The 19936-nt window shown below is 42.5% G+C and overlaps 1 protein-coding gene across 1 annotated transcript; it reads right to left on the reverse strand.

Moving 5' to 3' along the window:
• Positions 1-1067: 1067 nt before the first annotated feature.
• Positions 1068-19427, reverse strand: LOC311073521 (protein spire homolog 1). The gene is made up of 16 exons (XM_084099346.1): positions 19058-19427; positions 18442-18473; positions 18157-18336; positions 17880-18005; positions 17655-17714; positions 16341-16502; positions 14798-14878; positions 9790-9916; positions 9637-9713; positions 9245-9290; positions 8834-8901; positions 7919-8038; positions 5573-5640; positions 5471-5498; positions 5266-5390; positions 1068-1498 (listed from the first exon to the last, which is right to left on the reverse strand). Exons 1-16 carry the CDS (start codon positions 19314-19316, stop codon positions 1330-1332), a joined length of 1728 nt encoding a protein of 575 aa, XP_083955472.1. The 5' UTR covers positions 19317-19427; the 3' UTR covers positions 1068-1329.
• Between the last annotated feature and the right edge of the window lie 509 nt (positions 19428-19936).

The following is a 19936-nucleotide window of genomic DNA, read 5'->3' on the forward strand; positions in this document are numbered from 1 at the left end:
TTGAATATTTGTTTCGTCCTCAAATACATGACTGGAACAAGCAAATGAGTGGGAGACCACAGTGTACACTGATCTGCCATGACAATAAAACCACAACCACGTGGGTCCTCCTTGTGCTGCCAAAACAGCTCTGATGCGTCGAGGCTTGGACTCCACAAGACCTCTGAACGTGTCCTGTGGTTTCTGGCACCAAGACATTAGCAGCAGATCCTTCAAGTCCTGCAACTTGCTCGGCGGGGCTTCCATGGATCAGGTTTGTTGGTCCAGCACACCCCAATTTGGGAAATTTGGAGGCCAAGGCAACACCTTAAACTCTTTGTCATGTTCCCCAAACCCGTTTTTGCAGTGTGGCAGGGTGCATTATCCTGCTGAAAGAGGCCACTAGGTAAGTGGCAAACGTACAATTTACATCCACATGAATGGCCGGACCCAGGGATTCCCAGCAGAACATTGACTAGAGCTTCACACTCCCTCCACCAGCCTGCCGTCTTCCCATAGTGCACCTGCTGCCATCACTTCCCCAGGTTACCATCCATATGTTAAAAAAGAAAACATGATCCATCAGACCAGGCGACCTTCTTCCATTGCACCGTGGTCCAGTTCTGATGCTCATGTGACCATTGGAGACTCTTGGTGGTGGGCAGGGGTCATCATGGGCACCCTGACTGGTCTGCATCTACACCGCAAACTGGGATGCACTCGGTGTTCTGACACCTATCATGGGCAGCATTACGGTTTTCAGAAATCTGAGCTACAGCAGCTCTTCTGTGTGATCAGACCAGACCGGCTGGCCTTCGCTCCCGGAGGCCTTGGGCGCCCATGACCCTGTCGTCTGGCCAACACTATTCGGCCCTTAAGTCGCTCTTGTTAAGGCATCTTTTCACCCTGCTTCCAACACTTGAAATTCAAGAACTGACTGTTCACTTGTCAGGTGCCATCGTAATGATATAGTCAATGTTATTCATTTCACCTGTCAGTGGTTTTAATGTTGTGGCTGATCAGTGTTTCTTAGAGGAAAATTTGACAAACCTATAGACGCCATACACAAAGAAAAGGTCACTGGAATAAAAAGTATGAAATTTAATTTAGTTTGAATTTCTTTTATAACACTACTGCGCTCCACATTCATACAAAGGTTTTAGTAAAAATATTCAGCACATTTATTTAATTTTGTTCACAATGTAAGACCAAAAAATTAGCAAAATTGTGAAAAAGAAACGTTTCGAACCAACATAGTGCCGCACTATGAACAACCCAACAACAACCCAAAACAAACACCGCTGATATACAAATAAAGGAACAGATTAAAGTGATGAAAAGGGAGGGTGGTCATATCTCCTGAGAGTCTTTGATGGGACAGGTGGACAGAACAGAGTCACAGGCCTTCGATAAATCCTTCTGGCAGCTCACACAGATGTCCTGACTGTACCAGTCGCGCATAGCCCGAGCGTGAACCGATGTCGAGTCCTTCCCGCACGACACGAGAACCAGAGGAATCCTGTGGCAAAGAGCAGACAAACATTACACAGAGTACAGTAGAGTATCGATCACATACAATTGATGATTGAGATTGTAGTCAAATGTTCAGTATTTCTATATCGATGGCCATATTAATAAAGAGCGAAACTGGAAGCTTGCCTATGCAGAGCTCCATCATGATATCTGGCTGAGCTCACGAGATGAACGACAACATGCTTTTGAGGCATTACAATATTTTGCATTGATGTTGTAAAAGAGTATGTGGACACAGAGCTAAACTAAAGCAGTAGTTCTAAACCTTTTTGACTTGAAAAGCACCACATTGTCCAACACAATATTCAGAGGCTAGGAAATTTCCTCTGGTATTTCTGCTGTAATCATAACAAAGCTCCTTGTTTTTAAACGTTATTAACAGAAACTGAGAACATTGATAAATTAACCATTCATTTTTCTATTCAAGACTTAAAATCTATGTTCTTCAATAAAAATAAAAAAGTTATTGAGGGGAAAAAAAGAAATGTATCTTGATGTGCGTTTTTAGCAAGGTTTATTTATATAATTAAATAATTTAAATAAGATCTCAAGTCTCAGATGATGAAAAGGATTTTTCCATCTGGATGTGAAAAAGACCAAAATAGCCATGTTCACATGTAACAATCAGACTGAAAAGCCTTCATGTAAACACCTCAATCGATCCGAATGAAATTTCAATGGGATTGGAAGGGGTGGGTGTAAACCTGCTCATAAACGTTTGAATCAGACTGTTTTCATATGTTTTACATCTTAGGAACATGCATATCTTATTCAGTCTTTTCCACAGGCCAGTTTACTATTAAAAAAAACAAAAAAAACATGTTGACTTAAACTGCAATTCAGCGACTGGCCGCTAGAGAAAGGCAGCAGAACAAAATGTGTTTACAGCCTGGTACAAAAATTGGTTTTGGTCTATATAGCTAATTTTGCCCTTCATGAAAACTGAGGGGGGTGAATTTTTTATAACTGATCAGTTTATATTAAGCGTTACATTTCTGCATAATTAAGGGCGTGGTCACTTGATTGACAGGTGGATTGCTGCTGCTGTCACTACTAGCCATTTGTCTGTTAGCGTCACGTCACCTGAGCTAATTCCAGCTGCTGAACTTGGCATCTCTGCCGTGTTTGTACTTTTTTCGGGATTATTTCATACAATTTAATACGCGCATTATACCTTCGCCCACGCCGTTGGATTCAGTCATTGTCGAGTATCGAGAGAACAACCAGCGCTGTTTTTCAGTTGTTTTCCTCTGTGAACATGCACTAATGGATGTCTGACAATTTTGTTGCTATTTGGAGTTTTCATATTTAAAAACGTCTATAGATATTGAGGCTACACTCGTTCTGCGGTACCGTTGCTCTCACGGATTCTGAGATAATATCTATGGTTTGACCCATTTGAGAGGCGGCCAAAATCAGAATTTAAAATGGACTGAATAAAGCCCTCTACGAACTTGACGTGCGATGCCGCGCTGACTGATATGTATGCGCATGAATCAGTCACACGCTCAGAGCAATATTGTAAGTTACTGCATAATAAATTAACTAGCAGAATAATACAGCATCATGATACAGTCTCACTTTTAGCTATGTCTTAACTATTATAATATTTCGAAGGGCAAAAACCAGAATGACGTGCGGTGGCCAAGATGGCACTGCCAAGATGGTGACGGCTGGCTCTGCCCACTTTTGGCTTAAATGCTCTTCAGAAACCTACGGGTGATGTCACGGGCACGAAGTCCATATTTTTTCGTTTGTAGCCTATGCTAAATATGTTTAGGCGTGGGTGATGTGAACAAAAAAACATTTTTGTACACTCACCTAGCCACTTTAGCTACACCTGTTCAATTTCTCATTAACGCAAATATCTACTCAGCCAATCACAGCAACTCAATGCATTTAGGCATGCTACAGACATGGTCAAGACGATCTGCTGAAGTTTAAACTGAGCATCAGAATGAAGAAAGGTGATTTTAAATTTACTGAACGGGGCATGGTTGGTGCCAGATGGGCTGGTCTGAGCATTTCAGAATTTCTGCTGAACGTTCAACACATCCAACCATGAAGCAGAAGAGCATCTCTGAACCCTCAACACGACCAATCTTGAAGCAGAAGAGCATCTCTGAACCCACAACACGACCAATCTTGAAGCAGAAGAGCATCTCTGAACCCACAACACGACCAACCTTGAAGCAGAAGAGCATCTCTGAACACTCTACACATCCAACCTTGAAGCAGATGGGCTACAGCAGCAGAAGAGCATCTCTGAACCCTCAACACGACCAATCTTGAAGCAGAAGAGCATCTCTGAACCCACAACACGACCAACCTTGAAGCAGAAGAGCATCTCTGTACGCTTAACACGACCAACCTTGAAGCAGAAGAGCATCTCTGAACCCATAACACGACCAACCTTGAAGCAGAAGAGCATCTCTGAACCCACAACACGACCAACCTTGAAGCAGAAGAGCATCTCTGAACCCACAACACGACCAACCTTGAAGCAGAAGAGCATCTCTGAACACTCAACACATCCAACCTTGAAGCAGATGGGCTAACAGCAGCAGAAGACACACCGATGCCACTCCTGTCAGATAAGAACAGGAAACTGAGGCTACAATTCACACATTATGTCGAGTCATTACCCCCACCAAAGGGAATGAGTCAAAGTGTAGGGAGGTTGCATCCAGCCCGTATCCATCGTCATGTGGAGCAACCATTTCGGACAGGGACCCTCGGCCAATGTGCATCATGTGTATGGGCCTGAAATGCGCTCAAAGGTCTCTTTCGGAGCCACAAATATGCAAATATCCCTTTTTGGGATACATCTATGGTTTTAGAGGCCCTTTCTCAACACCCTTATGAGCCGTCGGAAGGCATAGTTTCTCTCTCTTAAGACGGCACTGCTTGTAGCTCTGCGTGTGAGTGAATTAAAAGCCCTGTTTGTCAGCCAGTCTTGTTTGCAGGTTTCTTTTCACCCTAACCATGCTTTCGTACCTAAAGCGGTAGACTCGGCTTATAGATGTCCAACTATAGAACTTACAGCTTTACGCCCTCCTCGGTTCTCTTCTCCAGGGGATCAGGGATTAAATTTGTTATGTCCAGTATGGGCGCTTGGTGTGTGTACATGTGGAGAAGACAGCAGATTTCAGAAAGAATGACCAGATGTTTGTGTCTTGGGCTACTCCTCACAAAGGGAAGCTGTTGTTCACGACAGCGGCTGTCCCACTGGATTGTAGATGCCATTTCTCTAGCATATAAATGCAGAGGTTCTCGACCACCTGAGGGCTTAAGGGCTCACTCCACTAGGGGCATGGCTACAGCCTACTTAGGGAGGTTCTGTAGAGGATATCTATGCACCGGCAAGTTGGGCTCCGCCACATACCTTTGTGCGGTTTTATAGACTGAATAGGAGTGGGAAAAAGTTTGCCTGCAGGTAGTGGAAGCAGAGCACTGCAATACAACACAAAATGGCTGTCTCACACACACGTGCACAAAACTGTCAGATGCGTGCTAATGTGGTAATATGTCGGACTGTACAGCCCTACAAAGTTAAACAAAAAGATTATTGGAGTAAGTTTGACACAAAAAAAAACATTCTACTTCAAAATCTAATGTTTAATTTAATGTGTCACTTGCCGTTTCTTTGTAATCATTTGTGAAATTTACTAGCAATTTCTGAGTGAAAATTGTTTCTACACCAAATTTTTCAAAAACTTTGTGTACTTAGTGCAACAGATATTGTCTACTTACCAGGCTGAATTCCAGGACCAGCGCTCATTCCAGAAATTTCTCTGGCTTTGCTCACCATCTTTCATTACGATTTGCTTGAAGAAGCTCAGCGGAAGGTTCACACAGTGCTTGGAGGGCAGACGCATCTGTTACAGAGAACATGCAAATGAACAGCCAGACATCATTAATAGCATCCAAATATTCAATACATCAGAGCCCAGCTTACCTCTATACAACACCCAGGACACACAACCCTGTGAACACACAGCAGAAGTCACAAGACAGCCAGTTTCATCGTGAGCAGATTCAGAGAAATGAGTGATCTTACCTCCGACACAGAGAACAAATATTATGCCACGTGAAATAAAGACTTCTCATTGCACAGCATGAGCAAACCTAAGAAAAACAGACTTTTAGGCTATGTTTAGACTGCCAGCAAAAATCTTGATTGACAAATTTTATTTTTCACATATCCAGATTTTATCCAGGTGGGTTTTTGAAAGTCTGGGCAGTAAAAAAAGTGATTATTTTTTCCCAAATTGATTCAAACCACATTTGGAAGTCTGATTCCAATCAGATTTTTACAGATGCATCTCAGTCTGGCTGCTTAAATCGTCACGCTTAATGCGACGCACAACAATAACGCCAAAACCGGTGACGGAAATGCCGTAAGTATTCATACTGAATTCAATGGTATGTCAGAAGATTTCAGCCGTGACTACAGCACAGAACATCACAATATACAGTTGCAATCGAAATTATTCAACCCCCATTGCAAATCAGGTTTATTGGCAAAATTTACAGACGTTCAGCTGTTTGCAATGAACAAATCAAACAAAAGTAATTGAAATATCTCAACAACAAAGGTTTCAAGCGGTTTCCCCAAATTTAAATGAAAATGCAACTTTTAATGAACGGAACAATTCCAACTGGGTCCTCACACCACCGGTGCTCGGGTCCAAATGACTTCTGCAGTTTCAAAAGTACTCAACCCCATGAATAGAATCCCTCACAAAAAAAGGTGTTGTCTCAAGCACACCTGATGCAACTACTCAAGGGCTTCATTAGTTGCACCAGGTGTGCTTGAGCTAGAACACATGAAATATCTGAACTGGCTAGGTTTGTTGAGTGTCATGTTTGACTGCAAGCTAGAAATATGAGTCAAAAGAATGGTCCAGAAAGTTAAGAGAATATCATCGCCCTTCACAAACAAGGAACAGGACACAAAAAGATAGCGAAGGCACTAAATGTTCCTAGAGACACAGCTGGAAGCATAGTTTGAAAGTTGGAAGCATAGTTTGCAAGTTGGAAGCATAGTTTGCAAGTTCAAGGAACAGTGGTTACACTACCTCGACGGGGCAGAAAAAGGAAGCCATCAACAGCTGCAACCAGATTTCTGAGAAGGCAGGTTCAGAAAAACCCTCGAGTGACTGCAAAAGACCTGCAGCAAGACTTGGTGGCAACAGGCACTGAGGTTTCAGCTACACAGTAAGGCACGTTCTCCAAGACAAACACCACTACTGACCCAAAAGCACAAGAAAAGTCAGCTCCAATTTGCTCAAAATCATATAAATAAGCTACAGAATTTTTGGGATTCTGTTCTGTGGAGCGATGAAACAAAACTTTTAACTTTTCGGCCCTGTGGATCAGCGGTATGTCCGGAGGAAGAAGATTTGAAGCATGTGCTGGTAAGAACACCATCTACAGTTCAGCATGTTGGGGCTTGTGATGCTCTGCGGCTGCTTTACATCCTCTGGCACTGGAAACCTGCAGTGTGTGGAAGGCAAGGTGGTTTTATTGAAGTATCAGGGAATCCTAGGCGAAAACGTCATGCCGTCAGTGAGGAATCTGAAGCTTGGATGTCATTGGACCTTCCAACAGGACAATGATCCTAAGCATACCTCAAATTCCACCAAGGTTTGGTTGCAGAAGTCATCCTGGAAGAGTCTACAGTGGCCATCACAGTCCCCTGACTTCAAATCCCACCAGAGATTTTCTATGGGGTTCAAGGCAGCGGTTGCAGCATACAAACCCAAGAATATTACTGAACTGGAGGCCATTGCTCATGAGGAATGGGCTAAGATTCCTCAGAAACACAGGTCTGAACAGCAAAAGGGTGTCATAAGTACTATAGATGCTTGCCATGAAGGGGTTGAATAATTTTGAGACTGCAGAAGTCATTAAAAGTTGCATTTTGTTGAATTTGGGGAAACCACTTGAAACATTTGTTGTGTTGAGCTATTTCAATAACTTTTGTTTGATTTGTTCATTGCAAACAGCTGAAAGTCTGTAAATTTTGCCAATAAACCTAATTTGCAATGGGGGTTGAATAATTTCGATTGCAACTGTATACCAGTCTCCTCCTTCACTGAGTTTTCCTGTGTGACGGAAGAGTTCTGCACCACAACTCGACAGGGCGCTAATTTGGAGAGCAAGATGATGCACCTCCATTTTTCCTGGATCCGTTTTGAAAGCCTCGTCATCACAAACATGGTCACACCTACGCCGTTACCAAACCAACCCAACCCAACCTGTGGTTATGTCTGGACAGTGGACACACAAATCTCACTTGAATAGTGCAGACAGTCTGCCTGAAAAGATCTGATTTGAGAAAAAATTCTGATTTGCCTGCAGTCTGAACAACATTTTTAGATCCTGAATCAGGAATTCTCACCCGCCAGTCCTGGTATCTCTCACACAACATATTATCCAGATCTCCTTTTTCTTCAGAACTATGCATTTTCATGACATCAACGATCGTTGTGAAAACAGACCCCTTGTTACTCCTCTTAACCTTGGGGGGAAATATATATAGAAAGGTAAGTACTCAGTATTTTTTGTGTGTGTGTGGGGGGGGGGGGGGGTTGGGTAATCTGTACCTGAGTTCTGTTAAAAACAAATACTTGTACTCATCAACATTTAAAAAAGGAGTAATTTTTTTTTTTTTACTCATTACAATTTCATGTAAACTTAGAAGTACAAAGTACATATGTCATTTGAATTAAATCCCTCGATTATTTAAAAGAGAAATACTCTTTTTTTTTTTATCTTATTGTGACAAGGGTGACAATTTTCATTTTTGGTTTAACAATCCCTTTCAGACACAGAACAATAAAAGTAGAACTCAGAATCTGTGTCTTAGAGTTTTACACTGTCAGAACAATGAGAAAAAAAGCCTTTTGCATCAAAAATACTAAAATGAAAATTGCTACTGCCTCTTGTTTTTAAAGTAAATTTAAGAAACCTTAGAAAAGTTCATTTTTGAACTTGCAAATACCTTAGTAAAATTAAATGTGGATACTTTTTTACTTTCATTCAAGTACTTTTTGGGTAGGTGCTTTTAATTTAATACAAGTTTTGCCATATTATCTGTACTTAAACTAAAGTACAATTTCTCAGTACTTTACACCCCAGCAACAGTATAAGAATTACAATGAGAACCTGAAAAAAAGTTATACTTATGAGAGAGATTTTGTTGATATAAAAAGTGCAAAAAGACAGACAAGACCTGCAGCCTTCATTTCATGTAACAATGTCCACAGAGTAAATTTTCCAAGTGTTGTTTCCTTGATCCCCTAAGGTGACGCACCACTTTGAAGAGATCCCTGTTGCAAGCAAAAGATCTGGTCCGGCGTTTTCCTGTGCAGATTCTGATGTCTAGGGGGATTGGATGACATGTTAACCACATTTTAGAAAAATCTATTTTTTTTATTTTGATAAATCTTATGAAAACATTTATGTCCAGATCATATTTCATCTAAAAAAAAAAAAAAGTTAAAAAAAAAAAATTCCAAGCCAGTTAATCCCCAATAACTGTAATATCCTTCTTTTTATGTACTAATGGGTATTATGTATTAATGGGTTAAATGTACTTAGTTCTCATAAAGTAATTTTTTATAATTTCTTTTGTTGTAATTTGCATTTATTTTATTTGGAGGTCAATTGTGACAGACACAAACTACTCTGGTTTCACCTATTGCTGCAAAAATCAAGATCTCACCTGTAACGCTGCTGTCTTGCACAAGATTTCCTGAACCAAGAGTTTCCTGCACAGTTAGGGAATACATTTTACAAAACTATAAAACTGCAAAGATATCTGTTGCAAGTTTGCATTTGTGTAAGTGATGCTTGAAATATGAAGAGGACCAACCTGATCTCACAGGAAAAGAAATACATTACGAGGTGGCAATTTCCTATGAATTCATACAATTTGAATCGTAAAAACAAAAAACAAAGTTCCTCCTCTAACCCCACCCCTAACCATACCCATCACTGGTGCATGAGCAGATCGTATGAAAGTACAAATGAGATTGTACAAAATCATACAAATGAACCAAGTCATCAAAACGTAATAGTTACAAAATGCCATGCGAGGAACGTGCAAAAACTTACATCCGAAGGTATTCCGTGTGAAGTTGACTTCAGAAAAGAGGCGTCTTCAGGCGCTTTATTAATGGTTGAGCCATCTACTGCTTAAGGAATCAAAACTGTCAGTGGTTCACAAATTCAGGAGTTACAAAAAACTGAAAACCCAGAGTTGTGTACATTGGTAGGTTGTCTCCCTGTTGTGTGCCAGGCGTTTCCAGTGGTTCATAGAGCGAATCTCCTCCATGAGTAGCTCATGTAGACTGCTCTGCTCTTTTGGCTTCAGCCCCATCTTACGCTCTGAGGCCTGAGGAAGAAGAAATCAATAGGAAAGCAAAACCTGTTAGCTGAGAAATCTGATGTTGCAAAAGTAAAATTCCAATCATAAATTCAAACTGCAATCCACAGGGAATGGATTAGATAGGTGAAAAGTCTATTTGTATGACAGATGGTTGGATGGGATGGGATTAAAACCACCAAAACCACAAAGTTTTTATATGTTGATGAAACTTTAGGACAAAAAAAGTTTTGGTAGCTTGCGTATTCTCAGTTAACTGAGATGACGGGAACAAGTATTGCATCTTTGCTAGATGCTATGGGGAAACTCCTTTTCTCAGAATTTTGAAGCCTTTAAAAAAAAAGCAGTGCCACTGCACAGCCATAACAGTACAGCGATCTGAGCCAATCGCAGTGCATCCTGCCAAGAGAGCAAAGAGCCTGCCGAAAGGGGCTGGGCATCTGCCTATAAAAACAGCTCATATTTGCCATAGGAATCAACTTTAATTCGACTGAAAAGACAAATGCCAGTCGTGTAGCGACATAGCACGGCCGTCTAAGCAATACTCATTCCCGTTATCTCAGGGAACAGAGGTTACGCAAGTAACCGAGACGTTCCCTTTCGAAGCGTTTACTCATTGGCCCTCATTTATCATTCTTGCGTAGAAACGGGCGTATATGTTGGAATAAGATTATGCTTACACTCCTCTCACCGCCTGATTTATGAAGCTGTGCATACCTTTGAAATCCAGGTGTACGCAATACCTGCCCTTGATAAATGCCGCGACTGAAAACGATCGTCATTAGAATAACACGCCCCTATATATTCAAGTCTCCGCTTCCCCCACGCCCTCATTTTACGCCATGGACACATGGAAGACGGCAAAGAAGAGAAACTTCTCTTTCACTTCTGTTTGGATGAGCAAATGACCTATCACAATGCATTATTTTACAGCACGTGTTTTGAAGCAATTAGCATTTAATTTCGTATCACGTCACATGTATTGGGGTGTACAATAGTGATGATGATGATGTGGAGTACCATTCATTCACATTAATAATTGCATGACAATTTGTAATATTCTTCTTCTTATTATTATTATTATTATTATTTTGTCTGTCTGAATTATTTTTTGGTCATTGAAAGCCTTTCATTACTGAACCCAGTCCGTGCGCACCTGCCGGGCCTAACCCTGAAACGTCAGGTAAAGCGCACAGGCTCGCAACTGAAGGAATACATATGCCTATAAATCAAATGCTTTGGTAAAGTCACACAAATTAAACATTGAAGTCCATGTTACACAAAAATAAACACTGAAGTTTATAATTACTATGTTGTTGTTTTTTTTACAGTGGGTCATAATATATCATATCTTTTAGTTTGTCAGTGCGTTTTGTGGTGTTAGGAATTGTTTTTCTGCGCATTTCCGCACTAACTCAAAACGTGAGTACATGTACACCACCTCCTGAGCTGGCGTAGGATTTGAGCGTGCCGTACGGCAACGTCCATATTGATAAATCTCAAAGTCACCGTGGTTTTGGGTGCACGCCAGGTCGACGCTGGAAATTTGGTGTACGCACTTTTGATAAATGAGGGCCATTGTGTCTTTGCTAGAAGCTATGGGGAGCCAATCCAATCACGCCGTGCTATGCAAGCAGAACAACATGTTATGTGGTCCTAGCCTGGGACGCTTGAGTAAGGGTCCCTAGGCGGTAGGGCTAGGGAAGGGCAAGTTATGCCCAACAAAAGAGGGGCTTGGACTGTGGTCGGAGCCTCCGGAGAAGTAATAGTGGGTTGAGCTCCCTCTGAGGTCAACTCCAACTATACAGAATATTTGTGCCTGCAGCACAGGGACCTCCAAGTTGTAATATCTGGCGAAGGTGGACGGCGAGGATGTCGCCAATAGACACCACTGGACCACGCCCACGCCTCTCGTGGAGTGTGCTCTGATGCCAATGGAAGCATAAGCCAATGCAATAACATCCACTATCCAGCGGGATCGTTTCTGCTTCGTGACCGGAAGCCCTTTGGTGTAGCCAACGAAGCATACAAAGAGCTACTCTGACTGTCTGAAATGGACAAAGTGCTGTATATATACACTTTCAAGGCCCGGACAGGGCAGAGTAAGTGAAGCTGATGCCCGTCTTCCGAAACAGGAAGAGCAGACAGCATAATAACTTGTGCTCTGAACGGACTAGAGAGCACTTTAGGCACATAGTGATAACTTGGCTTGAGAACGACTTTGGGGCAGTTAGGCCCGAAACTCGAGGCAGGAAGCACTGACGGGGAGCGCTTGCAGGTCACCCACTTGCTTGACCGATGCTAATGCTAGCTGTTGAGAGGTCTTAAGTGAAAGTGGCCGGAGCTCGGCCGACTGTAGTGGCTCGAATGGGGGGCCTTTGAGGGCCCTAAGGACCGTAGATAGATCCCAAGAGGGTATGTAAGAGGACGAGGCGGGTTGAGCCTCCTTGCCCCTTTTAGGAAGCGGACGACCAGTTCACTTCTACCCAGAGATTAGCCGGCCACGGGAAAGTGCTGTGCTGCTATGGCCGCCACATAGACTTTGAGAGTGGAGGGGGTCCGACCCACAACCATTAGCTCTTGTAAGAAGAAAAGTACCGGAGGTATTTCGCATGAAAAAGGGTCCTGGTTCCGGACTGAACACCAGACCACTTAAGAGCATAGAGACATCTTGTGGACAGAGCTCTAGCCTCTGAGATAGTATTCAGGACTCTCGCTGGGAGGTCCTTAAGTTCCCATTGAGGGCCCACACGTGGAGTGCCCACATCTTGGGTTGGGGATGCCAGATTGTCCCGTTCGCCTGGGAAAGGAGGTCTTTCCTCAGGGGAATTGGCCATGGGGCTGCTGCAAGCAGCTGAAATCAACTCAGAGAACCAAGGCTGGATCTGCCAGAGAGGGACCACCAGAAGGGCCATGCCTGTCTTCCCCGATTCGTTTGATGACCTGAGGGAGCAGCGTGACTGGGGGAAAAGGCATAAAGGGGAGGCTGGGCCATTCATGGGCCAGCACATCCATGTTCTTTGTAAAGAATATTGGGCAGTGAGAGTTGCCTTTGGAGGCGAAGAGGTCGACCTCTGCCTTGCCGAGGATGCTCCAGATTGTTTGAACCGTCTGGGGATGGACGGACCATTCCCCTGGGAACTCATTGTCCCAGGTCAGCAAGTCTGCTCCCTGGTTCAGTCTGCCTGGCACATGCAGCGCTCTCAGAGGCTTTGTTGTGCCCATAATAGAAGGCGTCAGGCTAGTCTGTACAGAGGCTGCGACCTGAGTCCACCTGAGATTGGGGTCCTTCCTCTCTAAAGTTCTGAGAGGGGAAAGGGCCCCCGCTCTGAATGATATGGCGAGCCAATGAGCCGTATGAGTGCGCTCGTGGGTTTAGACGTCTAGAACCGCTCCCAGGAAAGAGATTTTCTGGCTGGGAGACCGTGAGCTATTGGCTTAATTGAGTCTGAGTCCTAGGCAGCTCAAATGGCTGAGGAGCACAGATCTGTGAGAAATTAATTCTTCCTCCGACTGGCTCATCTTGGCAGAGTCGTCAAGGTAATTCAGGATGCGCATCCCTTTTGTCTCCGGGGGGAAAATGCTGCATCCATGCATTTCATAAATGTGCGTGGAGCCAGGGATAGTCCGAACAGAAGGACCGTATACTGGTAGGCCACCCCTTCAAACGCAAACCTCAAGAATGGTCTGTGATGGGGGGGCTATCTGGATATTAAAGTGTGCATCTTTCAGATCCACTGAGAAAATCCAATCCCCTGGGCGTACTTGTGAGAGGATTTGTTTCAAAGTTAGCATCTTGAATGGCCGTCTCGTGAGGGCATGGTTCAGATGTCTGAGGTCTAGGATGGGCCTGAGGCCACCATCCTTTTTGGGAATGAGGAAGTAGCAGCTGTAGAAGCCTGACTCGCTGTGGGGCGGGGGAACTGTTTCCACAGCTCCCTTGCTAGTAAGCTCATTACTTTGGCGCAGAGGACGTAAGCCACGTTGCTCTTTACCGAAAAATTGACTATGCCCGCGAAGCAGGGCGGTCTGTGAGCGAATTGGAGTGAGTAGTCCAGTACCCATTTTGACACACCGGTGATGGCTTTCCACGCCTCAGCACGGGTGGCTAGGGGCTGAATCATTTCGGGAGACAGTTCGCTGCATCTGGGCAGGGAGCCGACACCCATAGAGTTTGGAGGAGGAAAAGGTTTTCTTTTTGCAAGAATTTTTGTTGTTTTATTTTTTTCACCATAACAGCAGGCAATTGCATGGGTGCGTAAACTTGAATGGGCCCATAGTTTGCAATTGAAACATTTAGGCCAACAGCCGGAACTGAACAGGGAAACACCCTGAGGAACACAACACTTTATGGAGGGTGGTCCAGCCGCAGCGAGACTTAAACCTCTCCTCTTCCTTCCGGGCGGATCAAGATTTCTTCGGAGGCGCAGGGTCCAGCGTTATCTTAGCATTAGCTCATTTGCATTTAAAGGGACAAACGATAACGGCGTGATTTTGCTCACACCCAAATAGTGGCAAATTTGACCAGCTATTAGAAATTATCTGTGGGGTATTTTGAGCTGAAACTTCACAAACACATTCTGGGGACACCAGAGACAGATATTACATCTTGTGAAAAAGGGGCATAATCCGTCCCCTTTAAGTTTTGTTAGAACTTGGCTTGATGCTAATAGGCTTCATGCCAAATGTTGCGTGAACAAACAGGAAAACATGTCTCATCGCAGAAGCCTACCCGTTAACGGCTGTACGATCTGAGAGTGACATAGACTTAAGGTAATCAGCTAACCTAGCTAGTTCCTTTTATTGTGGCTGCTTTATTCTAAAAAACTTTTAGATATAAATCTGCATATGCGATGAACATCGGTTATGAAATAAACAAATTTTTCTCACCGGTCGTAATTTTGGCCGCAAGCGGATGAATTCTAGAAGAGTCTGGTGAGTGTCTGGCTTTCTCTGGCCTTCTCCCACATCCTATGAATGCAAGGATGCACATTTAGGCAAGACATCCAACAAAAATTCTGTCATGACAACTCTCGGGAGATTGGTACGGTAATAGAGATTGGCATGGTTGTGGATGTGGCAATCTTATTGTATTTGGTCTTGGCAGAATAGATCTGCTACGGCTGCAGAGAAAGAACAGAGACTTGCTACTGCCAATACATTCACAGACATTGCTGTGAGCATGTAAAGTAGTAATGTAATTTTACCACAGGACGTCTGTAATATTAACGACTAACAATATCTTGGATAAGATATCTCAGTAAAACTAGCAGAAGTGGGAGAGTAACTCGATTTGCGCATCGCCGTCACCCTCCTGTCCTCATGTGTGTATTACGCTGCATCCTGATATCATGTGCGCAAACGCATATAACCTATATTTATATATATATAAAACAGTTATGTCCGGTCGAATGATGTATTAACTTCAGATTGGATTGTGTTGGTAATAGGCACTTACCTAACACTAAAAGATGTTTCGTGCCTCTAACAAGTGCTTTCGATCTTCTTTCTGATCTGAATGGTGTGTGGAAAACACTTGAGCTTTCTCAAGCGCCTCCATACTTGGAAAAACCGTGGAAAACTACTTTTAAACAGGAAATATTTACGTACATATTTTACAGCGGGTCTATTCGCACGGGATTAGTATAACCTGAGGTCATTTTTCCAGACCTTTTTACTGAAGGTAAAAGTCGCCGTAATCTTTACTGACATTGTCCGTAATGATCACTGAGATGGCACATTCGGACGGGACTAAAACCACAGAGAAGCTCTGGTGATTATTACTTTACCAAACCTCTCCATGTTAAACTAGTCCCGTCCGAATAGGGCTTAAGACATGCTGCCACCAGCAACACCCCGGTATTTATTTGAATGTTGAGCCGCAGCTCATTGGACGCCGATGCAACAGCAACCAATCAGCTGTGCCATGTAGATGATGATGTGATCGCTACCAAATGAGTCAAAGGCTTATCAGCCTGCGCCATCTAGAGTTTCATGCCAGAACTAGGTAATTATTTCAAGTCATTAAAGGAGAAGTTCACTTTTAAAATGAAAATTCTGTCATCATATAATCACCCTCATGTTGTTTCAAACCTGTATGAATTTCTTTCTTCTGCTGAACAGAAAGGAAGATATTTAGAAGAACGTCAGTAACCAGACAGTTTTTGGGTCCCATTGACTTCCATAGTATATTTTTTTCCTACTATGGAAGTCAATGGGACCCAAAAACTGTCTGGTTACTGACATTCTTCTAAATATCTTCCTTTCTGTTCAGCAGAAGAAAGAAATTCATACAGGTTTGAAACAACATGAGGGTGAGTATATGATGACAGAATTTTCATTTTAAAAGTGAACTTCTCCTTTAAAGCAGAATATTGTCAAAAGTGCAAAAAAGAAACATTCGAAAATGAACAAAGACAGACTGAACACAAACCTGAACTTTCCGTAGTGTGTATCGTCTGCACTGGATGTCCCGCAGAAGCTGGTTGAATGGAGGGGTTTCAGCAGGCAGTGGGCATTTAGTTAAAGTCTCCGCTAACGGCCGCAACACTACACCTCTGCTCAACTCATCCACTAGATCCTTCCATGTGCACATCTGCAGTGTGGAAACAAGAAACACTGAAATTGAGACTTAGACCATGAAAGCTGACAAGAAACTTAGTACATACACACATACAGTATGTATGTATGTATGTATGTATGTATGTATATGTATATATATATATATATATATATATATAAAAAGGCAATTAAGATTTTTTTGCATTGCAATAAATAAAAATAAAGTGTCTGTTGCAGTAATTCATGCTGGTTTTAATAAAAACGACTTTTATTTAGACAGAATAAAGTTAGAGCAATACATTAATACATGAACAATACATGTATTAGATGACATGGGGGGGGGGGGGATATGTATATCGTGGCCATGAATTACTGATACATCCGCACATTTTACTACTTTGTTCCCTCGTTTCACTAAAATTCTGTCCCTTGTTTCATTAAATCACGGCCATGTTGTCATAAGTCTCTTTTCATTTCTTTGTTTTAAAGTCCCCCTGTAGTAAATTTTATCCCTTAAAACTCACCTTTGATCACCAAAATTACATATTTAAAAGTTTTCTTCATGCCTTAAAATATCTTGAATGTAACTCGACACCCTTGCCTCATTTAGTATGCGCGGTTCTATGAATATGCAAATGAGCCCCGCCTCCACTCACTCACACAGCTCAGAGATCCACTCGTTGACGATCACACGTTGACCTGATTGGTTACAAGGTAGTTTGTGACGTCAGAAACACCAGCGATTTCAAAGCGTGTTTTTGAGACTGTCTTTGTTCACTGCAGTTTTACAGGATCACGCCGACTTTTGGGACTTTAGCTTATTCACCGTATCCCAGTTAGACAAGTCCATACATACCCTTTTCATCTCTGTGCGTGCAGTAACTCGCCCAGTGAAAAAGCTAAAAGCCCAAAAAAGTCGGCGTGTTCCTTTAAAAAGAAAATACTCAGCAATGTTGACTTATGAATTTACAAACACCACATAGACATAAACAACAATAAAAGCTTCATTTTCACAAATAACTTGATTTTCACAAATTAGTTCAACGTGGCGACGATTTACTAAAACGAGGGAACAAATACTTAATTATTGGGAACAAATTGTTCATGTTCTGGGCTCACCCAGGAATACAAGTAAAACATAGTAAATGTGAAGTTGATATTTTTTTTCTGAAAGCCCATTACTTACCCAGTTAGAGGTCACTCGTGCAACCAGCTGGGTCTCCGATTCAAACAGTTTCTGCAGACTCTGAGTGTTTTTCCATATAAAATTGGGTCAAGAAATGAGTCACTTCCAAAAACACCATCAGCAGGCAAAAACCCTCCAGAGTTCATGATCCATTTTACTACCATAATAACACTGCACAGAGAGCTGTAGGTTAACTATATTGATCACGCTCTCAGACTCGCTCACCTCGCGGGACTGTTGAACGATCTGCAGATACTGGCACAGCTCAACGGTGTGCGAGAACAGACTGGAACACACGCTCTTGTAATGCTTGACAGCCTGGCTGGGATCGTACAGGCGCTCCTTACAAACCTGTCAGAAACACAACCGGCACACAGAAGCCAGGAAGATCAGGCCACATCCTCATGCGTTCACACATTCAGACCAAAAGCATATTCGGCTTCTGTGACTGGTCCCGATCCAGTGAGCGCAGTAAGACGGATGATTCTGAGGACGTCAGCACCTGGATGACATCCGAGATTGAGCGGACGGGTCGGCAGGAGCGATCGGAGCTGATGCTGAGGTTCACTTTGGTCATCTGACACAACAGGATCTCCAAGGTCTCACTCAATTCCCGCTCCACCTGTGTCTCCAGACCCCAGTCCAGACTCAAGTACACAAGACGGCCCACAAACTCAACAGCCTATAGAGACAGTGACAAATCTTAATGGCACATGCTTGAATGAATGACTTTTTATTTATTTATTATTATTATTATGCACCAAACTGAAGATAAACTCTCGCCTACCTGTTCCTCTGTCTCGATCACAAATGAATTACCTACAGACAGAGATGTTAAAAAGGGTGTTTTATCGCATTGACAGGTTTGCCTGCTTCACTTACAACAGTGCATTTTATTTCAAAAAAAAAAATGAAGCATTTACAAATATGCTATTAAAATCTTTTTAACTCATAAACTGAAATTCTATGGGGCTTCTATGAAACTGCACCGGAATGAACATTATTTAAACAGTGCTTTAAAGACAAGACAAAGTGTGTCAAAATGGGATTATTTATTTATTTAGAAAATGAAAAACGCCCATAAATCCCCTTATTAGGCCTACTTTCATTTCAATTTCTTGTAATTCCATGTAAATCTTGTATTATATCATCACAGTAAAGAATATAAAGAAAGACCCATCCATGAAATAATGAATGTAATTGCTTTTTACAAAATATCAATGCTGGGCAGATTAGGCAGACTCTAGTCTGTTATGGATTACAAATTACATTACTTACATAATCTATTTTACTCATCTTAGATATTGTATTCTGACTACATTTAGTAGAAATTACATTTCTTTAAATAGGCCTACACTTTAAATGTAAAAACACAAGTTATTGAAATGTTAAATCTAACTGACAGTTACTGGGCCGCAGAGAGACGCTGCCGTCGCGGGAGAACAGCACTCCTCCTGCGGCCTCGGCTGGCGCCAGAGTCCGCCTCATCGAGCCCTGCTGCCGGAGCTCCTGAGAGAGGACGGAGCTCAGCTGGAAGCACAGGGCCCAGGCCTGCTCTTCACTCACTGCATGATCCTGGATCTGGAGCATCTCACCCAGAGACACCTGATCATATGAACACATCTGACCCGTGCTCGTGTCATATAAAGGCAACTCCATCATCTCCTCCTCTTACAAAACCTGTTAATGTCAACTTCAACAAGTGTTTAAAACGCTGCTTGAATAAAAAGATTATACTTCCACAATGATAAAGGCTATTATTCTTTCCTTCGTGTACGCGTGCTTCACAATTCTCCTATATAATGATAATGACCGTAATTAACTGCACCTGAGAACCGAGTCACTTTGATCTCGCTGTCTAGTGTTGAGAACTGCGATTCATCTGAAGTGAATCGGTTCGTTCAGACGGTTCAGATGCAGTTGCAGAATTGTTTCCACAGAGGTGAATCACAACATCAAAATACGGTCTACTTGAAATCTCTCTGGTGATATTATTGTATATATACTAGTGTACTTATGTATATCAGAGGTCTGTAATTTGACATCATTTTTCATATACTCCTGGGACCCAGGAATAGACTTTTGTCCTCTGAAGTGGACATTGCAAGTGGATGTCACCATATATGTAAATTGTTACTTAATACAGAAACCTTTTTTTTTTCTTCTTTTTTTTTTGCAGAAGTGTTTTGTGGTTTTGACATCCACCAGCAGGGGCTAAATGGGGTTGCTACCCAGTCAAGCCTTGAGGTTTCATTTTTGTGGTGAAATATATTCAAGAAATT

This window comes from Abramis brama, assembly GCF_963993115.1.
Source record: "Abramis brama genome assembly, chromosome: 22".
In the NCBI taxonomy this organism is placed as follows: domain Eukaryota; kingdom Metazoa; phylum Chordata; class Actinopteri; order Cypriniformes; family Leuciscidae; genus Abramis; species Abramis brama.